Source organism: Microtus pennsylvanicus, chromosome 3, assembly GCF_037038515.1.
Source record: "Microtus pennsylvanicus isolate mMicPen1 chromosome 3, mMicPen1.hap1, whole genome shotgun sequence".
NCBI lineage: Eukaryota > Metazoa > Chordata > Mammalia > Rodentia > Cricetidae > Microtus > Microtus pennsylvanicus.
The window spans coordinates 19,504,674-19,524,789 of record NC_134581.1 but is presented as its reverse complement, the minus strand read 5'-3'; the positions used below and the strand labels follow the sequence as shown (position 1 = coordinate 19,524,789).

The window sequence follows — 20,116 nt, the reverse complement described above, 5'->3', positions numbered from 1 at the left end:
TACAGTGATTATACCCTGTAAGGTGTGAGCCATACCTTGCCAAAATACAGCACCCGGCAGAGGTCCTTGATGATGCCGGGCATTTCTGTGATCTTATCCCGGCACTCTTCAAACTGCGCAGCCACGCTATAGCATCTGCTTATGTGTCCGCACACCTACAGACAGCACAAAAGACAGAAGCAACCACACATGTACTCATTATGAAAGACATGACAGAAGACAAATCTGCACAGATGTGAGCAATACTTAACGTTGTACACAATGCTCCAAAATTAAAAACAGGACTTTTCAATTAAATTAGGGGAAATCTTAAGATTTCTTATAGATAAAGAGGTCAGCATACTATGAACAAACACACCACGGCTTGTTTTTGTGCTACCACTGAGCTATAAGAATAGGTACTCTTTTTTTTGTTTATTTGTTTTTTGAGACAGGGTTTCTCTGTAGCTTTGGAGCCTGTCCTGGAACTAGCTCTTGTTTACCAGGCTGGCCTCGAACTCAGAGATCTGCCTGACTCTGCTTCCAAGTGCTGGGATTAAAGGCATGTGCCACCACTGCCTGGCAAAAATAGTTTTATTTTTTAAAAAACGTTAAAGTGCTATGAAAAATAAACAATAAATTTAAAAAATATTAAATAACAGAGAATGTAAACTTAATGACTTAAATACCCATTTAACTTTTATTTTAAAAAAGCTCTTGGGACTCTTAGTTAAGGTATTTTTGTGCTCAATATGGCAGGATATCAAAAACTCTTTTCATACAAGCCACTTCAACACAGCAGCTTCAACTCAGAGCCAGTACCCAACTTATTTAGTCTATGCCTAAGGAAAGAAAGGGTCACATAAAAAGCTATGCTTTATAATTTAGTGAATTAATGATGGGTTTCTGTTAAAGAATCAAGTTATTTCAACCTTGACAAACAACAGTCTGAATATAGTGTGAGGAGGACACTAGAGAGGTGCAGAGGTAACTGAAACAAGATCGACAGAAATGACGAGTGAGTGTTTCAAGCTGGTGATGGAAAAAGGGCCAGCACATGGAGAAAGGTACTGGACGGTGATAGCACGCACCTTTAATCCCAGCACTTGGAAGGCAGAAATAGGTGGATCTCTGTGAGTTCAAGGCCAGCCTGGTCTACAGAGCAAGTTCCAGAGCAACCAGAGCTGTTACACAGACCGCATCTCAAAAAAACGAGAAAGGGGGGGGGGGAGAAACTTACTGCTGTGAGGACTTTTAGTGGTGTTCTTACAGTATGACCAGCTGCACCAGCCTTGCCTGCAAACCTGCTTGAGAATCACATCATCTACCCTATCCTACACTGAGAAACTCAGTAAGGCGGAAGGCAGTTTTAAGAAGCACCCCAGTCGATGTCTGAACCACCATCTAACATACCATTTAGCCTCACCTGCACTGACATGTCCCTTGGTTTACTGGAGCGATTCAGGACAGCCACGCAGCGACTAAATGCCTCCTGTAACACCTATCAAGGAAGAAGTATGCCATTAGGTCTCCACTTGGACTTGAATGTAAAAAGCCTCTTCCAGCATGGATAAGATCACACAACCTTTTAACGTTACAGATGAACACTTACTCAATTGACATTTGTTACATAAACAAGTAAACAAAGGGCTGCATGGTGTACTGATTTTTTTTAAAGCATTCCCAGGAACTACTTTATAAGTAACATTACCGACCACCTCTGAACTCAGGACTCTGACTCCTGCTATAAAATGTGCTATCTGGTGAAATAAAGGAAAAGAAAAAGCTGTGCCCAATGCATTTGTGCGGAGAGATTCTGAACTGTCAAGAACCACTTAATGTGCCTTAAGATAAGCCCAAGGCCTGTGCCTATTACCTCTAACCCGTTCTCTCTTCTGAGCTCTTCAGCATTGAGGGCTGAGCAGTTGACTGTGTGGAAAGCCAGCTCTGCAGCAGCAGGCAACAGTGGTGACTCTTTTGAGAAAAGGAGGTCATCTGAAGTCTCCATTGTTATGGTCCTAATTAGCATGGGGTATCCTGCATATTTATAAGGCTGTAACTCTGAAATAACAGAAGGACAGTGTTAAAGTCGCATCATGATTCAGTTACGGTACCTCAAAAATAAAACACTCTGTATGCTAAATGTGTCCTAATTTACCTTTCCTTTTCAGTGAAATCTTGTGGTGAACTATAATATTTCTTGGTAAATTAACTGCACTTGGCATGAAGACAACTGATTTACCAGAGTATCTGCTGTCACCCATGTGACCTTTGTAATTTTTCATCTGATTACATTCAGCAAGACACGGCAAGTGCTCCTGTAATCACAGTGGCACTCAGAACACATTTCTCTTAAGGAGTATAAATGAGAACTGTGTGATCAGTTTCTAAGAATAGGCTCCTTGCTCTATTTTACTATTTCTTTTAAACATTTACAAATCCTGAAATATAAATTGCTAGCAGAAATATAAAAAAAAATGTATTACCTATTTACCTAGTTCTGTTTTGATAATTACACTCAGAGGTAAAAGCTGTTATCAGTACACAGTAAGAATTTTAAAATCCAGTTTGTTTTTAAAAAACTATTAAATAAGGAAAAATATGCAAATAATCAGTTATGATATATATTTAATTTTTTGTTTATGAGGTTTTTGTCTGTATTTATATATCACTTGTACATCACTTGGAGGCCAGAAGAGGGCACTGGATCCCCTGGAGCTGGAGTTATGGAGAGCTGTGAGCTGCCACGTGGGTGATGGCAATTGAACTTAGGTCTTGGGGTGGAAGTGTAGTCAGTGTTCTTAGCCTCTGAGCCACTTACTTCCCTGCCCCCTTGGCCATGATATTCTTAAGTACTCTGTAATTTCACTTGAAATAAGAATAAAGTGTTTTTGTATTTTGAAGATAATCAAAATCTATCTGCTCTAAATTATACTGTTTTAAGATAGCTTAAGAAGAAAAAAGCAAACGTGTGTATATACGCATGTATGTATGTGGGGGGGTGTTGAGATACACTTGTACCCTCATTCTTAGTTCTAGAAGCCATTTAACTAAGATGTTTATGTTCTCTTCAAGTCACATACAAGTATGCTGATCACAGCTCTCTTCAATGATTCACTTGCTAATTTCTCAGCTGTCCCCTTCAAATCCAACTGCAACTCCCTCTCTTCTTCAGTTCCCCAGACAATCAATGCTGTTCTTGAATCCTTACTTCTTACACTCTTCCTTCTCTCTCCACACCACCACCTTACATTGCTCCTACATCAATACAATATATATATATATATATATATATATATATATATATATATATATCTCACATATATACCTCATATCATATCAACGAAGAATAAAACATGTTCAACATAGCCTTAGACATTCTGGGTTGTTAACTGCTAGGACTACTTATACTTACTACAATGGCCCTGAAAACATTTGGACAACCCTGAACCCTGAAATAGCATTTATTTCACAGAATCCAATGTTTTTCTAACTATCCCAAAGGACAGAGGGTCTTGAGAGAGACAGTATGAAATAGCAGATGTGAGAGGGACAATCTTTTCAAGTTTCTTCTTCATTTTAAACCCATACATACTTGGTGTGCTCTGCTTTCTGGGGCTGCTGGAGCCAAGTCAGGTAGTTTTTTACATGTATGTCACTGAAGATAATTAAATAATCTTTAAATTCCTGATTCCATTTACTAGCTTATAGATCATTTAATGAGTCTGCTATTATATGGCTAAACATAGAACGAATCAAACAGCACCACAGAACAGTAACACCATTTCGGAAGGAATAATAACCTTGTTAGCAATGCAAAATTCTGAAAACCACAGGCAGAAGAGAGGGCGCACAGCAAGCAACCGCTTGAGGCCTTCCTTTGGAAGACAGCTGCTTTCCAGAAGTCCTTTTCAATACCAATTCTAAATCCTTTAGAAAATGCTACCAAACAAGTAACTCAGTGAGATTAGCTGTAAAATAATCCACAATCTGTTACAACAGAGGATTTACCTTCTTTATGTCGGTTGAAAAGGATGCTCTGTGTTTTCAGAATTAAAATTATATTCTCTGGATCTGGCCCATCCACTATTTTTGTTGACTTGGTACATAAAAATTCATACGCTTTATTTACTTTTTCAAACATGTCCTGTATGTAACCACAAACAATTAGGATTTAATTGGAAATTTTCTAATTAAACTTAAAACAAGACATAACTGGTATTTTATTATTATAATTTACCAATTCCTTTAAATTTTACCTTCACATTAAGGAATTCATTCCAACTGCCATCTAGTTGTAATACTAAGAGGGAACTACATTTGTTTTTCTTGACTAAGCATCCAAGGATTTCAATTTTGTGCAAGGAAAATATTTGCATAAAAATTTAAATATGACATAAGTATATGTAAACACTCATAAATATTAAAGAGCCTGGGAGTCTAGCTCAGTTGGCAAGGTGTTTGTCTCGCATACATGAAGTCCTGGGTTTGAAGGTCAGCACCAAAGAAACTGGGCATAGTAGTATGTTTTTGTGACCCCAGAAGACAGGAGTAACAGCTTAAGGTCATCCTTGGCCATATGACAGTTAAGAGATCAGCCTGGGATACATGAGATCCTGTCTCAAAACAAAACAAACAAAAAACCCCAAAACAAAAATCCCTAAATTTCTCATCTATACTGAAGACTGACTCAATGTAAGAAGACTACTGATAAGAACTACTGTATATTTTATTCTTTAAAATCTTTGTTTCATTACATTTTCATCTATGTGGGAGAAGACAGGGGTGCACACCTGCCACCTCACATGTGGAAGGAAATGAGAGGACAACTTGCGGGGGAGTTAGCTCTCCCTTTTATTCATTTTGAGTTCTGGCTTTGATGACAAGCAGTTTCACTTGCTGATTCATCTGAATGAGTCCAAGTGCTACTGTTTACTGAGCACTACACCAAGTTCTGTGTTAAATTCTATTATTTAATCTGCAGAATAGTTATTTCGGTGTGTACCACTATTGTCTTCATGAGGATCCTGCAACTCGGAGACAGTAAATGACTTACTAAAAACGAAACGTCGGTCAGCAGCAGCATAAAGCCTTATGTAAGGGCCAGACTCCTGCAAGTTTCACTACAATGGTTTTATACAGTATTTTAATAATCTAAAACGTTAAAGCTAGCAATTTGACAAGTAATATCAAACTTGCTATTTTATAAGATTTTTACTTATGAATATGAATTGAATTTGAATTGCTAAATCAAACAAAGCAACAACAAAAACTCATTAAACATCTCCCTTTAAATTAAAAATGAATCAAAATGAAACAAAAACAAAAAGTCAACCAGGCCTTTAACTTTAAAAGCGTTTACATTCACATAAGTGGCATCTTTTCACCACCAAGTCTTCCTTGTCAGGAATACTTATGTTTCCCATTTCCTACTTCTTTGCTTAGGATAATAAGAATTTTGGGAGCCATTTGAAAAAAAAATACAAACATTACTCAATCTGAATGATGATGACATACCTTAATTACAATTTATCTATTATTCTTATGACTGACAATGAGAGTTAATTCTCAAACAGAAATGGGTAAGGCTAGAGGATTAATTTGTCCTCAACATACTCGTCACAGGAGCAGCCCTTTCCAGCTGACTGTGAGAAGACTACCCACAGAGAAAGCACAGGCTGTGGTGTGGCTGGAAGCCTGTTCATACATTAGGTACACAGGATGAGGCAACCAGAGCAAAATCAAGTGAAGCCCATTCCAAAGGTGGCACATACCCTTCCTTCTGGATTCTTATCGGGATGGTATTTCTGTGCGAGTCTGAAGTAAGCTTTTCTAATCTTGCTTTCATCATGCCTGGAAGGAGGAAAATTGTTTGTGAATACAGTAAGGTACATAAAAAAAACACAATCATCGAATCATGATGCTGTAATATGCTACATCTATATGGCAGAATTGTAGTATTGATCCCATATTTGGACTTGATCATTTATTAGGTATCCAATTAAATCCATTAAGATTTAAGTAAGATTATATTTTTATGTTATCTTTATAGGTGAAGTAAAAGCTAAAAGTTCCCTAAGCAAGGTTAAACTTATATTATAAAGTTTAGTTGCTTATAATATAGTTTTAGTATTATCTATTTAAAAAAATTACAAAATTGTTTTTAGGATTTGATAAAATAAGAAGTATGTTTTAAAATCCAAAAATTAGTCATAATGTCTAAAATGCCACTGCAAACTGTGTATTTTAAGTTACTTTATCAGTATTAAGAAAACTTAGCAAACATTCTGTACTCTAAAAGAATGCCTTTGAAGGCATTTTCCTCTGCCATCATGTGTAGTCACTACAGACTTCCCAGGGATGCCGCTAGTCCACATGCAGTGCCCTGGGCACACATGCACTGGAGGAGGAAGCGGGAATCAAGAATGTGCAGGAGCACCATGTGCTAGACGATGGTAGGCACACTGCACACAAGAGTTCAACTGATAAAATGCAATGGCTACCAACTAACCAGAAGAATGTATCTGGTTAGTAAATCAGAAATAGGTCAGAGTTAGTGACTAGAGTTCCAGATTATTCTCATAGGTCTTGTGTATATCAATAAATATGCAACCTCAATGAATGAATGAACGAATAAGTAAGTAACTATAATAAAATAAACCCTTTAAGATGGCTGGTTTAAGCAAGTCAATAGCCAACATTAGACTAAATGGAGAGAAACTCAAAGTGATCCCACTGAAATCAGGAAAGACAAGGTTGCTCATTCTCTCCATATCTATTCAATATAGTTCTTGGGGTCCTAGCTAGAGCAATAAGACACCAAAAAGAGATAAAGGGGATACAAATTGCAAAAGAAGAAGTCAAACTCTCACTATTTGCTGATGATATGATAGTTTACATAAGCGACCCCAAAAATTCTAATGTAGCAGGATACAAGATTAACTCAAAAAAATCAGTAGCTCTCATGTACACATAAAATAAATGGGCTGAGAAAGAAATCAGAAAAACATCACCCTTCACAATAGTCACAGAAAGCATAAAATATCTCAGAGTAACTCCAACCAAACAAGTGGAAGACTTGTATGACAAGAACTTTAAATATTTGAAAAAAGAAATTGAAGAAGACACCAGAAAGTGGAAAGATCTCCCATGCTCTTGGGTAGGCAGAATTAACATAGTAATAATGGCAATCTTACCAAAAGCAATCTACAGATTCAATGCAATGCCCATCAAAATCCTAGCAAAAATTCTGCACAGACCTTGAAAGAACAGTACTCAACTTCATATGGAAAAGCAAAAAACCCAGGATAGCCAAAACAATCCTTTACAAAACTTCTGGAGGCATCACAATCCCTGACTTCAAACTCTACTACAGAGCTACAGTACTGAAAACAGCCTGGTATTGGCATAAGAAGAGACAGGAGGACCAATGGAACTGAATAGAAGGCCTGGATATTAATCCACACACCTACGAACACCTGATTTTTGACAAAGAAGCAAAAAATATCAAATGGAAAAAAGAAAGCATATTTAACAAATGATGCTGGCATAACTGGATATCAACATGTAGAAGAATGAAAATAGACCCATATTTATCACCATGCACAAAAATCAAGCCCAAATGGATCAAAGACCTCAACATAAAGCCAGCCACACTGAACCTTATAGAAGAGAAAATGGGAAATACACTTGAATGCATTGGTACAGGAGACCACTTCCTAAATATAACTCCAGTAGCACAGACACTGAGAGAAACAATTAATAAATGGGACCTCCTGAAACTGAAAATCTTCTGTAAAGCAACAAGACAAAACGACAGCCTACAGAATGGCAAAAGATCTTCACTAACCCCACATCAGACAAGAGGTCTGATCTCCAAAATATACAAAGAACTGAGAAATTTGTCATCAAAAGAACAAGTAATCCAATAAAAAAAAATGTAGTACAGACCTAAACAGAGAACTCTCAACAGAGGAATCTAAAATGGCTGAAAGACACTTAAGGAAAAGCTCAACATCCTTAGTCATCAGAGAAATGCAAATCAAAACAACTCTGAGATTCCATTTTACACCTGTAAGAATGGCCAAGATCAAAAACACTGATGACAACTTATGCTGGAGAGGCTGTGAGGTAAAGGGAACACTTCTGCATTGCTGGTGGGAATGCAAGCTGGTGGTATAGCCCCTTTGGATGTCAGTATGGCGATTTCTCAGAAAATTATGAAACAACCTTCCTCAAGACCCAGTAATACCACTTTTGGGTATATATCCAAAGGATGCTCAATTGTGCCACAAGAACATGTGCTCAACTGTGTTCATAGCAGCTTTGTTTGTCATAGCCAGAACCTGGAAACAACCTAAATGCCCCTGGAACCAAAGAATGGATAATAAAAATGTGGTACATTTATGCAATGGAGTACTACACAGCAGAAAAAAAGACAACATCTTGAATTTTGCAGGCAAATGATTGGAGCTAGAAAACATCATTTTGAGTGAGATAACCCAGAACCAGAAAGACAATTATCACATGTACTCACCTATAGGTGGTTTTTAAACATAAAGCAAAGAAAATCAGCCTACAAATCACAATCCCAGAGAATCTAGACAACAATGACAACCCTAAGAGAGACATACACAGATCTAATCTACATGGGAAGTCGAAAAAGACAAGATCTCCTGAGTAAATTGGGAGCATAGGGACCTTGGGAGAGGGTTGAAGGGGAGGTGAGAGGCAGGAAGGGGAGCAGAGAAAAATGTAGAGCTCAATAAAAATCAATAAAATTTAAAAAAAGATGGCTAGTTTATATGGCTTTTCATCTTTGGTACTAATGTCTTACTATACAGCAGACGTCTACTACTCTAATTCTGAAATAACTCACAGCCCCTGGCCCGCAGGCAGACTGAGCACTTCGTAAGCATCATCTATTGACATCATGGGCGGCTTCTTTTCCACTTCCTTCTTCCAAGCGTCAAGGGAATCTTTCAGAAGCTTAACCTTAAAGAAATAACAGTAAAATCTGTATCCAGTAAAATGATTCAAAATAGAATTTTAGGTTTGTATAATATTTGTGGTGTATTTATTTAAATCAACATTTCTCAGCTATCCAATTTATAGTATATTGAAATACAAAATGTTAACATTGTTGGCAGCCAGGTTATTAGTTACAGAATTTCCTTTTGTTTAAGTTGTATTTTTTGTTCTTCAACAAAGTATCTGTTAACTTTTAAAGAAATATTCATAAAACATAAAAAAAACCTCAAAATTAGTACAAGATACATTGTACTAAGAAAGCAAGCACCCCATGGAGCCTTTCTTAATGTCACCTACTTATTATTAATATGCTAGCATCAAACAAATGCAAGAGACAGAAAACTCACTGAGGTTGCACAGGGATGGGAGGACAGCGGCTAATACTTACAACATGCCTGTATGCCTACATGCCAAAGGAGCAGACACTTTACACAAGATGTCAGATTCATTTTTGTTTTGTCTATCCCTGGCTGGCCTTGCAACCTTCCTACCTCCAGAAGACAGGATAACACAGGGGCCCCTGTTTACTACTAAAGCTAACTCTTTAAAATCCCAAAAACACGCTAAAATTCTATAAGGTACATTTCTCAGTGAATAAAGTTTTATCTCACTAGAGAAATTAAAAGTTTTCTGCCTTTTCATAGAATCCTGTCTGAACCAGTGCCAGGCTTGTCTGTATCTGGTGGCAGCACTGTGCAGAGACAGTTCGTGTGGGACCAACGGCAGATGTTCTGACCCTTTGGATGGGAAATTGTGCTGCAGGAAGTGATAGCACGGGCGCCCAGGCTACTTTACTCCTTTTCACAGACCCAACGACTCCAGCTCTGCTCTTCTGGACATCAAGGAGTTGTGCTTACATGAACATTCAATATTCAGAACCTCCTTTCAGATAGCAGCCATTTCTATCACCTCCATTTTAGAGATGAACCTTGATGCCTGGTGAAATCAGGCAGCATTCTGAATGTACACAGACCCATAACAACCAACCTAAAACTGTCTCAGGTACCAAACACCTATGTCCATGAGATGGGCACCGGCCAGAGAGTGAAACTTGTCTTTGTCATAAAAGATAAAAAAACTGTAAAAAATTAAATACTTTTCAGTCTAAAATCTACCCAAATGTATTAAGAAACTACTTTGTACATGTTGTTTAAGAAACAGTGATTTCCTCTTTGTTCCTTTGAGACAATCTCACCAGTTTTCAGGCTTGCTGCGAACTTTAGGCACCTTCCAGTGTGACCCTCCCAAACAGTGGAGACTACAGGCACACAGCACTATGAACACCTAAAGAAGCTACTATCATTTTTATCACAGGAGGAAAGAATATCCACAAGCGTTTAGAAATTGTTTTTGCAGTTTAAGAAGGAACAAACTGAACTTACTGGATCTTTAATTGGCCAGTCTGGAAACCGGAGTGTATCACAAAGTTGTTTGAGGTAATAAATATTACAAAACAGTTCATTTTCTAGCTGTGGATAATTGATAACCGGGATGGGACAATACTGATAAAGTGCTCTTGTATTGCTCTGCAGGCGAGGTGTAAAGTCAGCAAGATGGGCAGCAATCTTCTCTATCATGAGGCGCCTACAATCACAGAAGCTTCCATTCAGGCATTCTCAAGGGTTAGTTTACTTAAAGAGAAACATGGGTAATCATGCAAGAAAATTACATAAATCTTCAGAATTACTCAATTACAAAGGTAGATTAAATGTTACTGGGTATTTTAATCATACTGTAAATACTCAGAAGAAATGAGCCTATCTATAATAGTTGATGAAAAGGACCGAAGACAAACGCAGATCGGCTCAGTCATTCCTACTAAAAACCTAGCCCTTACAGAGTCATGGGGTTTGCACGTGTATCAGGTAGCAGGATAGCCAGACACTAAGACTTCTTACCGCCCAAAAAGCTCATTACAGGCACTGGTCTTTTTCGGGCCCTAAGCAAAGCAGAATTCAATGTGGTAAGAAAAATCTTTTTGAGAGAGGCACTCAGGACAATTAAAGAAGAAAAATATTACACACAAAAACTATTTCTAATTTATTTGTATTCCTACATATTTCTCTCAACAGAAATATGACTGAGACACAGAATGTAACCATTAAACATGGTGGCCAGCATAAAACAAGTATAAAGGTCAACCTACCCCCAAAATCCAATGATAATAAATAGGGGGCATGGAGAATGTAAAGTTGGCCTGAGAACTGGGTGGTGTAAAGACCAAATGTCATGTAGTTAAGAGAGCTGAGAGTTTCACAGAGGCAGCCATGTCTCCCAGGAACAGGTGAAGTGCACAGTGTACACTGCCATGTGTTTCTGGGTCTCTCCCATGCTTTCCTTGTAATGTCAAAACCTGTTGGCTAAGGTGGTGGGTTTGAAATAAAATGGCCCCTGTAGGCCCATAGGAAGCAGCACTATTGGGAGGTGTGGCCTTGTTGGAAGCAGTGTGTACTGTAGAAGCAGGTTTTGAGGTCTCAAGCTCAAGCTATGCCCAGTATGGCACACAGTCTCCTTCTGCTGCCTGCAGATGAAGATGTAGAACTCTTAGCTCCTTCTTTAGCACCATGTCTGCCAGTATGCCCCCATGCTTCCTGCCATGACATAACGAACTAGATCTCTGAAACTGTAAGCTAGCCTCAATTAAATGTTTTCTGTGGTCATGGTATCTCTTCACAGCAATAAAACCTTAAGACAGCTAGGAAATGTTCATCAAAACTCTTGTGGGCATCTCTAGTCTGATTCATTTTATGTGGGCATAGTTTGTGGAGTGCAGGCCTACTCCCAAGAATCCAGAAGTTGTGTCTTGACTGTATTGCCATTAGTGGTAACAGGTAACACTCTTATATAAAAGTTATATTAACAGTAATTTATCAATTTCTAGGAGAACAGAAGAGGCTTCAGGTCTTGTCAAAACCTATCAGTTGATCTGGAACATACAGGAACTATAAGAACGCTTCTTGCAATTGAAATCAAGCCAGGTGATCAGCAACAAACATTCAAAGCATAAACACAAGCCCAGGTTATTCACCTCATTTCGCTGCTCCAGATTGCTTCTGGAGTGTCAAATTCACCTAGGAAAATCTCAGAAAACTTCTCAGGTTCATAATTTTCTAGGTAGCAAACCATTGCTTCAGGTAGGATATGTCCAAGTATACTTCTCTGAAAAATATCCTGTCCTTTAGTCTTAAAATAAAAACAACAAAAATGGACAAAATGTAGTTAGAAACAATAACAATCACCTTTAAAATTTTGATAAATGAATAATTAGAGCATTTCAAGATAAGAGCACAAGGCCAAGTGTGGTGGTGCACATCTTTAATCCCAGCATCTCTGTGAGTTCAAGGGCAGACAGCAGGACTAGGCAGAGAGACCTTGCCTCAAAAACAAACAAACACAACCAGAACAAAGCACTTCTGTGCTGTAGGGGGTTGGAGGAACACAGCAAAATGTGAAGTCAAAGGCAGAAGCAACAGCCACCAGCTTTGCAGCCGTCTTAGACTTCTCAGGGGTCACCTGCTCCACCACACAGGACTAAGGATGATGAGCCTGTGGCCATGAATAACAACGATAGACAACAAGGAGGACCCATAAAGACATTACCTACTTGTACTCTACCAGTCGCTACAGTTCCTACCCATACCTGCCGTTTTCAAAACCCAGTAAGTCTAGCTCCTTTGAAAGTTATTTATTTACTCTGTGCGTGCGTGTGTGTGTGTGTGCTCCCCTTGCCGGGGTATGCTCACCGAAGTCAAAGAATAACTTGTAGAAGTAGGCTCTCACCTTCCACTACGTAAGTCCTGGAGACTCAACTCAGACCTCCAGATCTGGTAGCAAGCACTTTACCTGTAAGCCATCTCACTAGTCCTTAAATCAAGATCTTAAAGAGGCATAAAATTTAAGAAAGGAGATTTCATTTAAAGCAATTACAATGAATTGGATCAAGAAGTCCAAATCTGCTCACAATTTAAGAAGCTATATTTTAAAACTCATTTCTCTTCGGATTGAAATCTGATCCCAGTGAATGCAAATGCTTCTCTTCCTCCCATCTAGGTGAGTTAATGTGTTTTGCTTCTCTAGGACAGCACTACAGATGGAAAAGAAACATATTCAAAACGAGAATTTTCAGACTTTTTGCCAACAACAGTGATAAATTTACTTGTTAAACTGCTGGGTGAAAAATCTGCTGTTCAGCTTCCTAGAGTTCTATTATTTGGGACTTCCTACATATAGAATTTTGCTGCAATTATTCAAAATACTTAGGGCAAATAATTTCTAAAATAGAAGTTTCCAGGGTGTGGGGAGCTATCTCAGAAGGTCTAATTAGATCCCCAGAACCCACATCAAAGCTGAGAGCTCCTGCTGTAACTTCAGTGCACGGATGGGAGAGATGACACTAGGACAGATCTGAAGATCCCAGAGCTCACTGATCAGCCAGCCCAGGTAAAACACTGGACAGACATCTCAAGTTGACCTCTGGCTTCCTTATAGGTACACAGGAAAGCACACACACAAACCCCCCTTGCCCAGTTTTTTTTTTTTTTGTTAAAGAAATTACCTACATATTGATGCACAGAAGTAAAGGAGAAAGGATGCCCCAAAAGACTAATATTGTATTAAGATCACTAGAGATACTGCTTTTTATCCTCGCCTTTTCTACTTATAAACCCTGTAAAATGCTAGCACCACCTGGTTCACGTAATGTGCCAGTCAAACTCGTTATGCTTAGGGCTTCAGTGGCTGCTCTGTGAAGCCTTCATTACTGCCTAGTTTCTGATGTCAGAGTGGTGTAATACTCTTCAGGGTCTTAAGCAATGGTCTGCTTTGGGCAAAATAAAAAATTAAATGTTCTAGCAAAAGTGGAACAAATTTGAAACACCTGCTACAAACTTTTTGACAACAAAGTATCTCTGTAAAATATTGATAGGTAATAAAATTTCAGGTTGATGAATTTCCTAAAATGCCATCTTTTGTCAACATCAAGTTTTCCTGAATGTAAGGGCAAGAATGCTATGACAGCATGTGAAGACAGTATAGCTTCAAAAAGGAAACCTGCCATTTTTTCTGCCTTGGGATTTGAACACAAGGAAGTTCTAGTCTTAATGAATCTTAAGAATTATCAGATTACAATATCAGCTCTACAAAAGCTATTAATCTGACTCCTACATGAAGAAGGTAACATACTAAAATCTATCAAGGGATGAATCATAGTTGCGATTTCAATGTAGACTTAATGGCAACACTTTCATTTACAAAATCTGCTTAGCCTTTTTATGTGTAGGTACTACAAAGAACGTAAATGAAATACTATGTGATGCCGACCTTCAAGTCCTTACACACTCTGAAAACTACCTGAGAGTGTGGAGACAGATCACTGGGTGTCTGTGTGAAGGCAGTTAATGTGCTTACCTCCTCGGATTTGAAAGCCTGCTTGGTATGAGTATATTTCAAAAACCTAGAAAGAAAAATAAAGTGTCTTTCAGATAGAGAAACTGATTAGGTTTTGGTGACTTTATGTATTTAAAGAATGGATCATTAATGCATTTTAAAAAGGTTAAAAAAGAAGTTAAAAGGTCAACTCATCAATCCATATTTCCTTAATTTGATTAAGGAAAGACCTGAAATGTTCTATAATAATTTTGAAATACAGTTATATTAAGATTACATAGTAATAGAGACATTCATTAAGATGGCTAAATATAAAACTGTATGCACAGATAAATGCATTTCTATTACGTATCTGTATACATATAATAAAATAAATTTCAAATACTAGTTCTGGTAAATTGGCACAATTCTGAGTCCCCACATTCTCCTTTACTTTCCAAATTTTTAGACATCTAATTAGATAATTGTTATAATGAAAAAAAATCAATGATGCAAAAGTTCCTGTCAAGTGTGACACATGTAACAGGTAGTTTAAGACAGAGTGTTTTCTTGTTCTTACCGAGCAACAGGAAGCACGTTGGAACCTGTGTACATCATGATGAAGAAAAACACTCCACTGAGATAGAGGCGAGGTAACTGAGGATTATCTTGCATAATGTGGTGTAACAAGATAGCAACCTTCTCAACAAGGATAGGGTCAAAGGTCAGCAGTAGCTGAAAAAGTAAACAAAATATTTTGTTGGGTGAGGTTATCATTTCTTACATCCATGGGATTCAATAAAGTTGTATCAGATGCAAAACCAACTTTAAAAGGATTCATTCTACATTTAATGCAGAAGGTAAAACACTGTTTAGAACTGATAGAAGTGAGATGGGAAAAGGCCTCCATGTGGACAAAGCTAGTTTTGTTGCGCTGTCATAGGTAAAGTTGTTTGTTTCAGAGTGTCTCTGATGCACACACATATAAGAGTGCATGTGTATGTGTGTGTTGTCTACATGCATTTGATCATATATGAGAGCATGTGTGAGTGTGCACATGTACACACATATATGTGCATCTGTGCTGCATTAATTTCAGTTAAGCTGATATGAACAATACCCTGAAGGATACTTGAGGAGTAGAACACAAACCAGCCCCTAGTGAACGGCACTGAAAAGCAGGGCTACAAGTGCAACTCTGAGGCTGGGATGACCACAAGGCACTGAGAGACCTAAGGCTCTAAAACACTGAGGGGACACCTCAACTCACGGATTGCATCTAAGCTAATACAGATCCGAGCAGAGCCTGCTCTGAACAAATGTGTGCTAACCCACTTTAGTAAGTTTTACTTATTGCTTACATAATAAAGGTGGTACTTCAATTTTCTTTAAATACTTTTGTAGTAATATTAAGCGGCGGCGGGGCTGCGTCCCCAACACCCCAGCCGCCTGCTTGGCTAGCTTATGCCCCGAAATAATTACACGGACACTGTATTCTTTTAATCACTGCTTGGCCCTTTAGCCCTAACCCTTACTGGCTAATTCTGATATCCCGATCAACCCATCTCTAACAATCTGTGAGCACCAGTCTTACCGGGAAGATTCTAGTTCAGAGCTTCATCGTGTGTGTCTGCCCAGGAGCCGGGAGCATGGCGTCTCTCTGAGGCATCTGCTCCAAGAGGAGAGCTGTGGAGTCTGAGCTCACTTCCTCTTCCTCCCGGCATTCTGTTCTGTTTACTCCACCTACCTATGTCCTAACCAATAAAATGGGCCAAGGCAGTTCCTTTATTAGCCAATGACCTTCCTCCATCATTTCCCCTTTTTCGGTTTAAACAAAAAAAAAAAGGCTTTAACTTTAACATAGCAAAATTACATATAACAAAACAGTTATCAAGTAAAAGTTACAATAATCTTTATCATAACTAAGGAAAACTATAACTATAACTAACTATTCTTAACTCCATCAAAGACTCCAGAAAGATACAATACTACCTAAGCAAACAAGAAAAAAGCAACTTTTAAAACTCTAGAAATGACAGAGACATCTCACTGCCTGGAAAGTCACCCAAAGTTCCTCTGTACCGTTGGGGCATCCATCTTCAGCCTTCAGGCCCATGGTATCCAGCAGACATTTCCATAAAGCAGGAAAATTCAAAGTCAGTTCAGTCACTATCTGTTGTGTCCTGCAGACACACGCGATGAAGCTCTGAACTAGAATCTTCCCGGTAAGACTGGTGCTCACAGATTGTTAGAGATGGGTTGATCGGGATATCAGAATTAGCCAGTAAGGGTTAGGGCTAAAGGGCCAAGCAGTGATTAAAAGAATACAGTGTCCGTGTAATTATTTCGGGGCATAAGCTAGCCAAGCAGGCGGCTGGGGTGTTGGGGACGCAGCCCCGCTGCCACTCCTTATTACAACATACTTTCTTCCAAAAAATTCCAAATTTGGAGTCAGTTACTACTAGTAAAAACAAAAACACACAGAGCAGGCTGTAAGCATTGTCCCCATGGGACAGGCCAAGAGACTCAGGGAGAAGATGAAGAGTTTTTGTGACAAGCCAATAATCTAGATTTAGGAGTGACAAAGAAGAATTGTTTGTCTTTGAAGCTGGTGTCACAAATTTCTTCTGCTTCATGTCCTATCTGTTTAACAAGACATTCACACTGCTGCATGTTATGGTAAGTTTTAGGAAGGAAAAAAAAGGAATAACAGTCATGTAGGATCTTCTCCAACATTAAGGGCAGCTATAGCTTGAGATTAGGGATTGGAAAATAGCAGAATTTGAGTTTTACCTCACATTATCAATCAAACAATAAGAGATTTTCAAGTTGTCACAGTATGAGAAAACCTAGAACATCTATTCTCTGCGCACTAAACCACCCCAAAAATTCTTAAGCCAATTCAGCAGTCTTTGTACTATCAGTGATTTCCATGGGTTTTAGATAGCAACACATGTTAAAACATAAACTGTCACTCTGAATTAAAATGACAAAAATCATCGCCACAGATCATAAGGTCTAATGTATAGTTAATGGAAAAATGAAGACAGTTAGGAGGTTAGAATAATAAATAGATAGGAAGAAGTTTACCTAAAAATCTCTGGAATCTACTTATTTGGGTTTATTGCTAGTCTCAATTGTAGGTATTAGAAATTCCAAAAGAACAGCATAATGCAGAAAAAGAAGAGAAATTTTAGTATAACCTGGTGCGGGAGAATTATCTGTATTCTGTCAATCATATTATAAATAAACACTGATTGGCCAGGCAGTAAATATAGGTGGGAAAACCAGATAGGAAGTAGAAATGATGTAATGAGAAGAGGAGAATTCTGGGAAGGAGGAAGTTGATTCCTCCCACTCCTGCCTAGACCACCAAGCAGCAGGATGTGATCTGCCCCACTGAAAAAAGGTACTGAGCCACATGGCTAACATAGATCAGAAAAATGGGTTAATCAAGATGTGAGAGTTAGCCAGGGAGAAGCTAGAGCTAATGGGCCAATCAGCTTATAATTTATGGAGACCTATGTGTGATTTTCTTTGGGGCTAAACAGTTGTGGGGTACCGGGCGGGATAGAAACACAAACAAGCAGGCCTGGCCCTTCATGTTACAATAACCTACTTATCCAACTCTATGCTTTGAAGTGGTTATTATCCATAAAAACCCTCAACTGAAAACAGTCAAAATCCAAGGAGAATGCTAGTGAGTCTGCTGTTAGAGAAATGAGTGTGCCCCTATCTGTGAGCTGCTAGTGCATGCAAGCCTATAGGCCCACATCAATCTGTAGCACAAGGAGTGCACCCTTGCCATTCCCAAAGTGATGGTATTTTTAAGAATGGATAATAAATAAAATCCCTTTTGAATTTTTCTAGAATCTGAGAATATCATACATTTAGGTTCCTGGATATACCTTCCCCAGTAACAACTCAATTTAGAATGTAGAACTATGGCTAGAGATAGGTTCAGCAGTTAAGAGCACTGAATGCTCTTGTAGGGGACCTGGATTTGGTTTCTAAAACCTACAAGGCAGTTCACAACCAGCTGAAACTCCAATTCCAGAGGTCCTGATACCCTCTTCTGGCTTCTAGGGGAACTAGGCATGCACATGGAATATACATTATGCACAAATATACATTAAGGCAAAACACCATACACACACACAAAAAATTAAATTTTTTAAAAAAGTATATATGAAGTAAATATAACTTAGGGTTCATCTTTATGAAATCTTTAAAACAGTGTCTAGTTTGGTGACTAGAAGTGACCCACCTGGATGACATGGGGAAGGCAGGTGCTGTCTGACAGCAGTCGCTTCACTCGGGGCAAAGGACGAATGATGGCATTGTCCTGATCCCTAGAAAATATTTTCTAAGGTCAACATTTAATATATTGATTGGAATTTGTATGTTCAGAGCATATGACATTCTACTAGGCATGAAGCAAGTTACCTTCCTCTTTTGTAAATGAAGACTAAGCTCTCATACAGCTGGGAACATGATTAGGTATTTGGTTTAAATCTACTGGCTGTTTAATATGACTTCATTTCCTTCCATAAGATTTCCTTGAAAAACAGTACCCTAGAAGAGCCAAAGACTCTTATTTATTATTTAATTGATTAAACTTTCTGTTGTCTAACACACTGTCTGTGGACAATCCCCCCACAAAGGCCCTATATCAAGCTGTCAAATAAACTTGAACCTTAGTTTAACAATGGCCAGTACTTTTCAAATACAGCTTTAATTACTGCATTACCATTTCTAAATGCTAATTGTATGGTTTTGAGTCTAACCTGATTTTTAAAGAGAACTATGAGATAAAGACAGTGTTAAGATATGTATTTCTTAGTCATTTCTATCAGGTTATCTATCTTTAGAACAGCACAAAAACAAAATGATGTGTGTGCAAATATTTTATGGAGACTGAAATATTCCAGGTAAAGGTTACATATGTGATTGTTACAGGAAGCAAATCCTTGCTTGTAATGGTCCTGTGGGGTGAGCTGTCAATTATCCCATCTTTAACAGCAGGTCTGGCTAGCCAGGCAGATCAAGAGCTGGTACTCAATACGGACATGGGCTAAAGATATCTATTTCCAAACATTCCTATCTAATCCATATAAATATTATGGTTGTTACCAATGCTAGAGTTCAACTGATATCAATTTATGTAAAACTACTTGAAATCCCCCAGAAAAAGTTGTTTTCAGTTACCACATCAATATAACTTGCAAATTATTTCTTTTTAACTGTTTCAGAAAGTTTAAAGGTCAAGGAAGCACTATTCCAAGCCACATATAGGACACCCTTGTTTTAAACTGCCAGAGTAATCCTATAACATTACAGAGGACATATCCACACAATGGAGAAATCAGGATGTCTGATAGTCCCTGCTAGTCATGAAAACATTAATGACATTGTACCTGCTTGGAAAATATCCACACATTGTGATCAACATGTTCAGTATTAAGGTAGCAAGGTCAGTTTCATTCAGAACAGCCTGCCCACTGGCTAATAGGCACCACTTAAGCTGAGGTATCGCCTGGAGAGGTCGCCATCCATCCATGCCTTGAGCCCAACATCTGGTTTTTGCATTCAACATTCCTTTGGCCCATAATTCTTGCATCTTAATTGATTGAAGGCATCATTATTACAAACACAAAATCAAATCAAATGTTTGCTAATGTTTTCTACATCAGTACAATACATAAAAAACAACAATCCACTATGAGACAGTGATGTGCCAATA

General features: G+C 38.3%; 1 protein-coding gene across 2 annotated transcripts in view; it reads right to left on the bottom strand.

The window, feature by feature from the left end:
• Dnajc13 (DnaJ heat shock protein family (Hsp40) member C13) overlaps positions 1 to 20,116 on the bottom strand; it is a 116,104-nt gene that overhangs the window by 29,021 nt on the left and 66,967 nt on the right. For both annotated transcript variants that reach the window (XR_012909962.1, XM_075964807.1), the window contains exons 28-39: positions 19,791 to 19,993; positions 18,641 to 18,725; positions 14,954 to 15,108; positions 14,416 to 14,461; positions 12,038 to 12,192; positions 10,392 to 10,593; positions 8,858 to 8,973; positions 5,754 to 5,832; positions 3,991 to 4,126; positions 1,856 to 2,040; positions 1,406 to 1,480; positions 36 to 155 (exon numbers count right to left, since the gene is read on the bottom strand). Coding sequence is in view for 1 of the 2 variants with exons in the window: in XM_075964807.1 (XP_075820922.1) it covers positions 36 to 155; positions 1,406 to 1,480; positions 1,856 to 2,040; positions 3,991 to 4,126; positions 5,754 to 5,832; positions 8,858 to 8,973; positions 10,392 to 10,593; positions 12,038 to 12,192; positions 14,416 to 14,461; positions 14,954 to 15,108; positions 18,641 to 18,725; positions 19,791 to 19,993 (1,557 nt within the window). In the remaining variant the exon portion in view is untranslated. The remainder of the gene's footprint in view (positions 1 to 35; positions 156 to 1,405; positions 1,481 to 1,855; positions 2,041 to 3,990; positions 4,127 to 5,753; positions 5,833 to 8,857; positions 8,974 to 10,391; positions 10,594 to 12,037; positions 12,193 to 14,415; positions 14,462 to 14,953; positions 15,109 to 18,640; positions 18,726 to 19,790; positions 19,994 to 20,116) is intronic.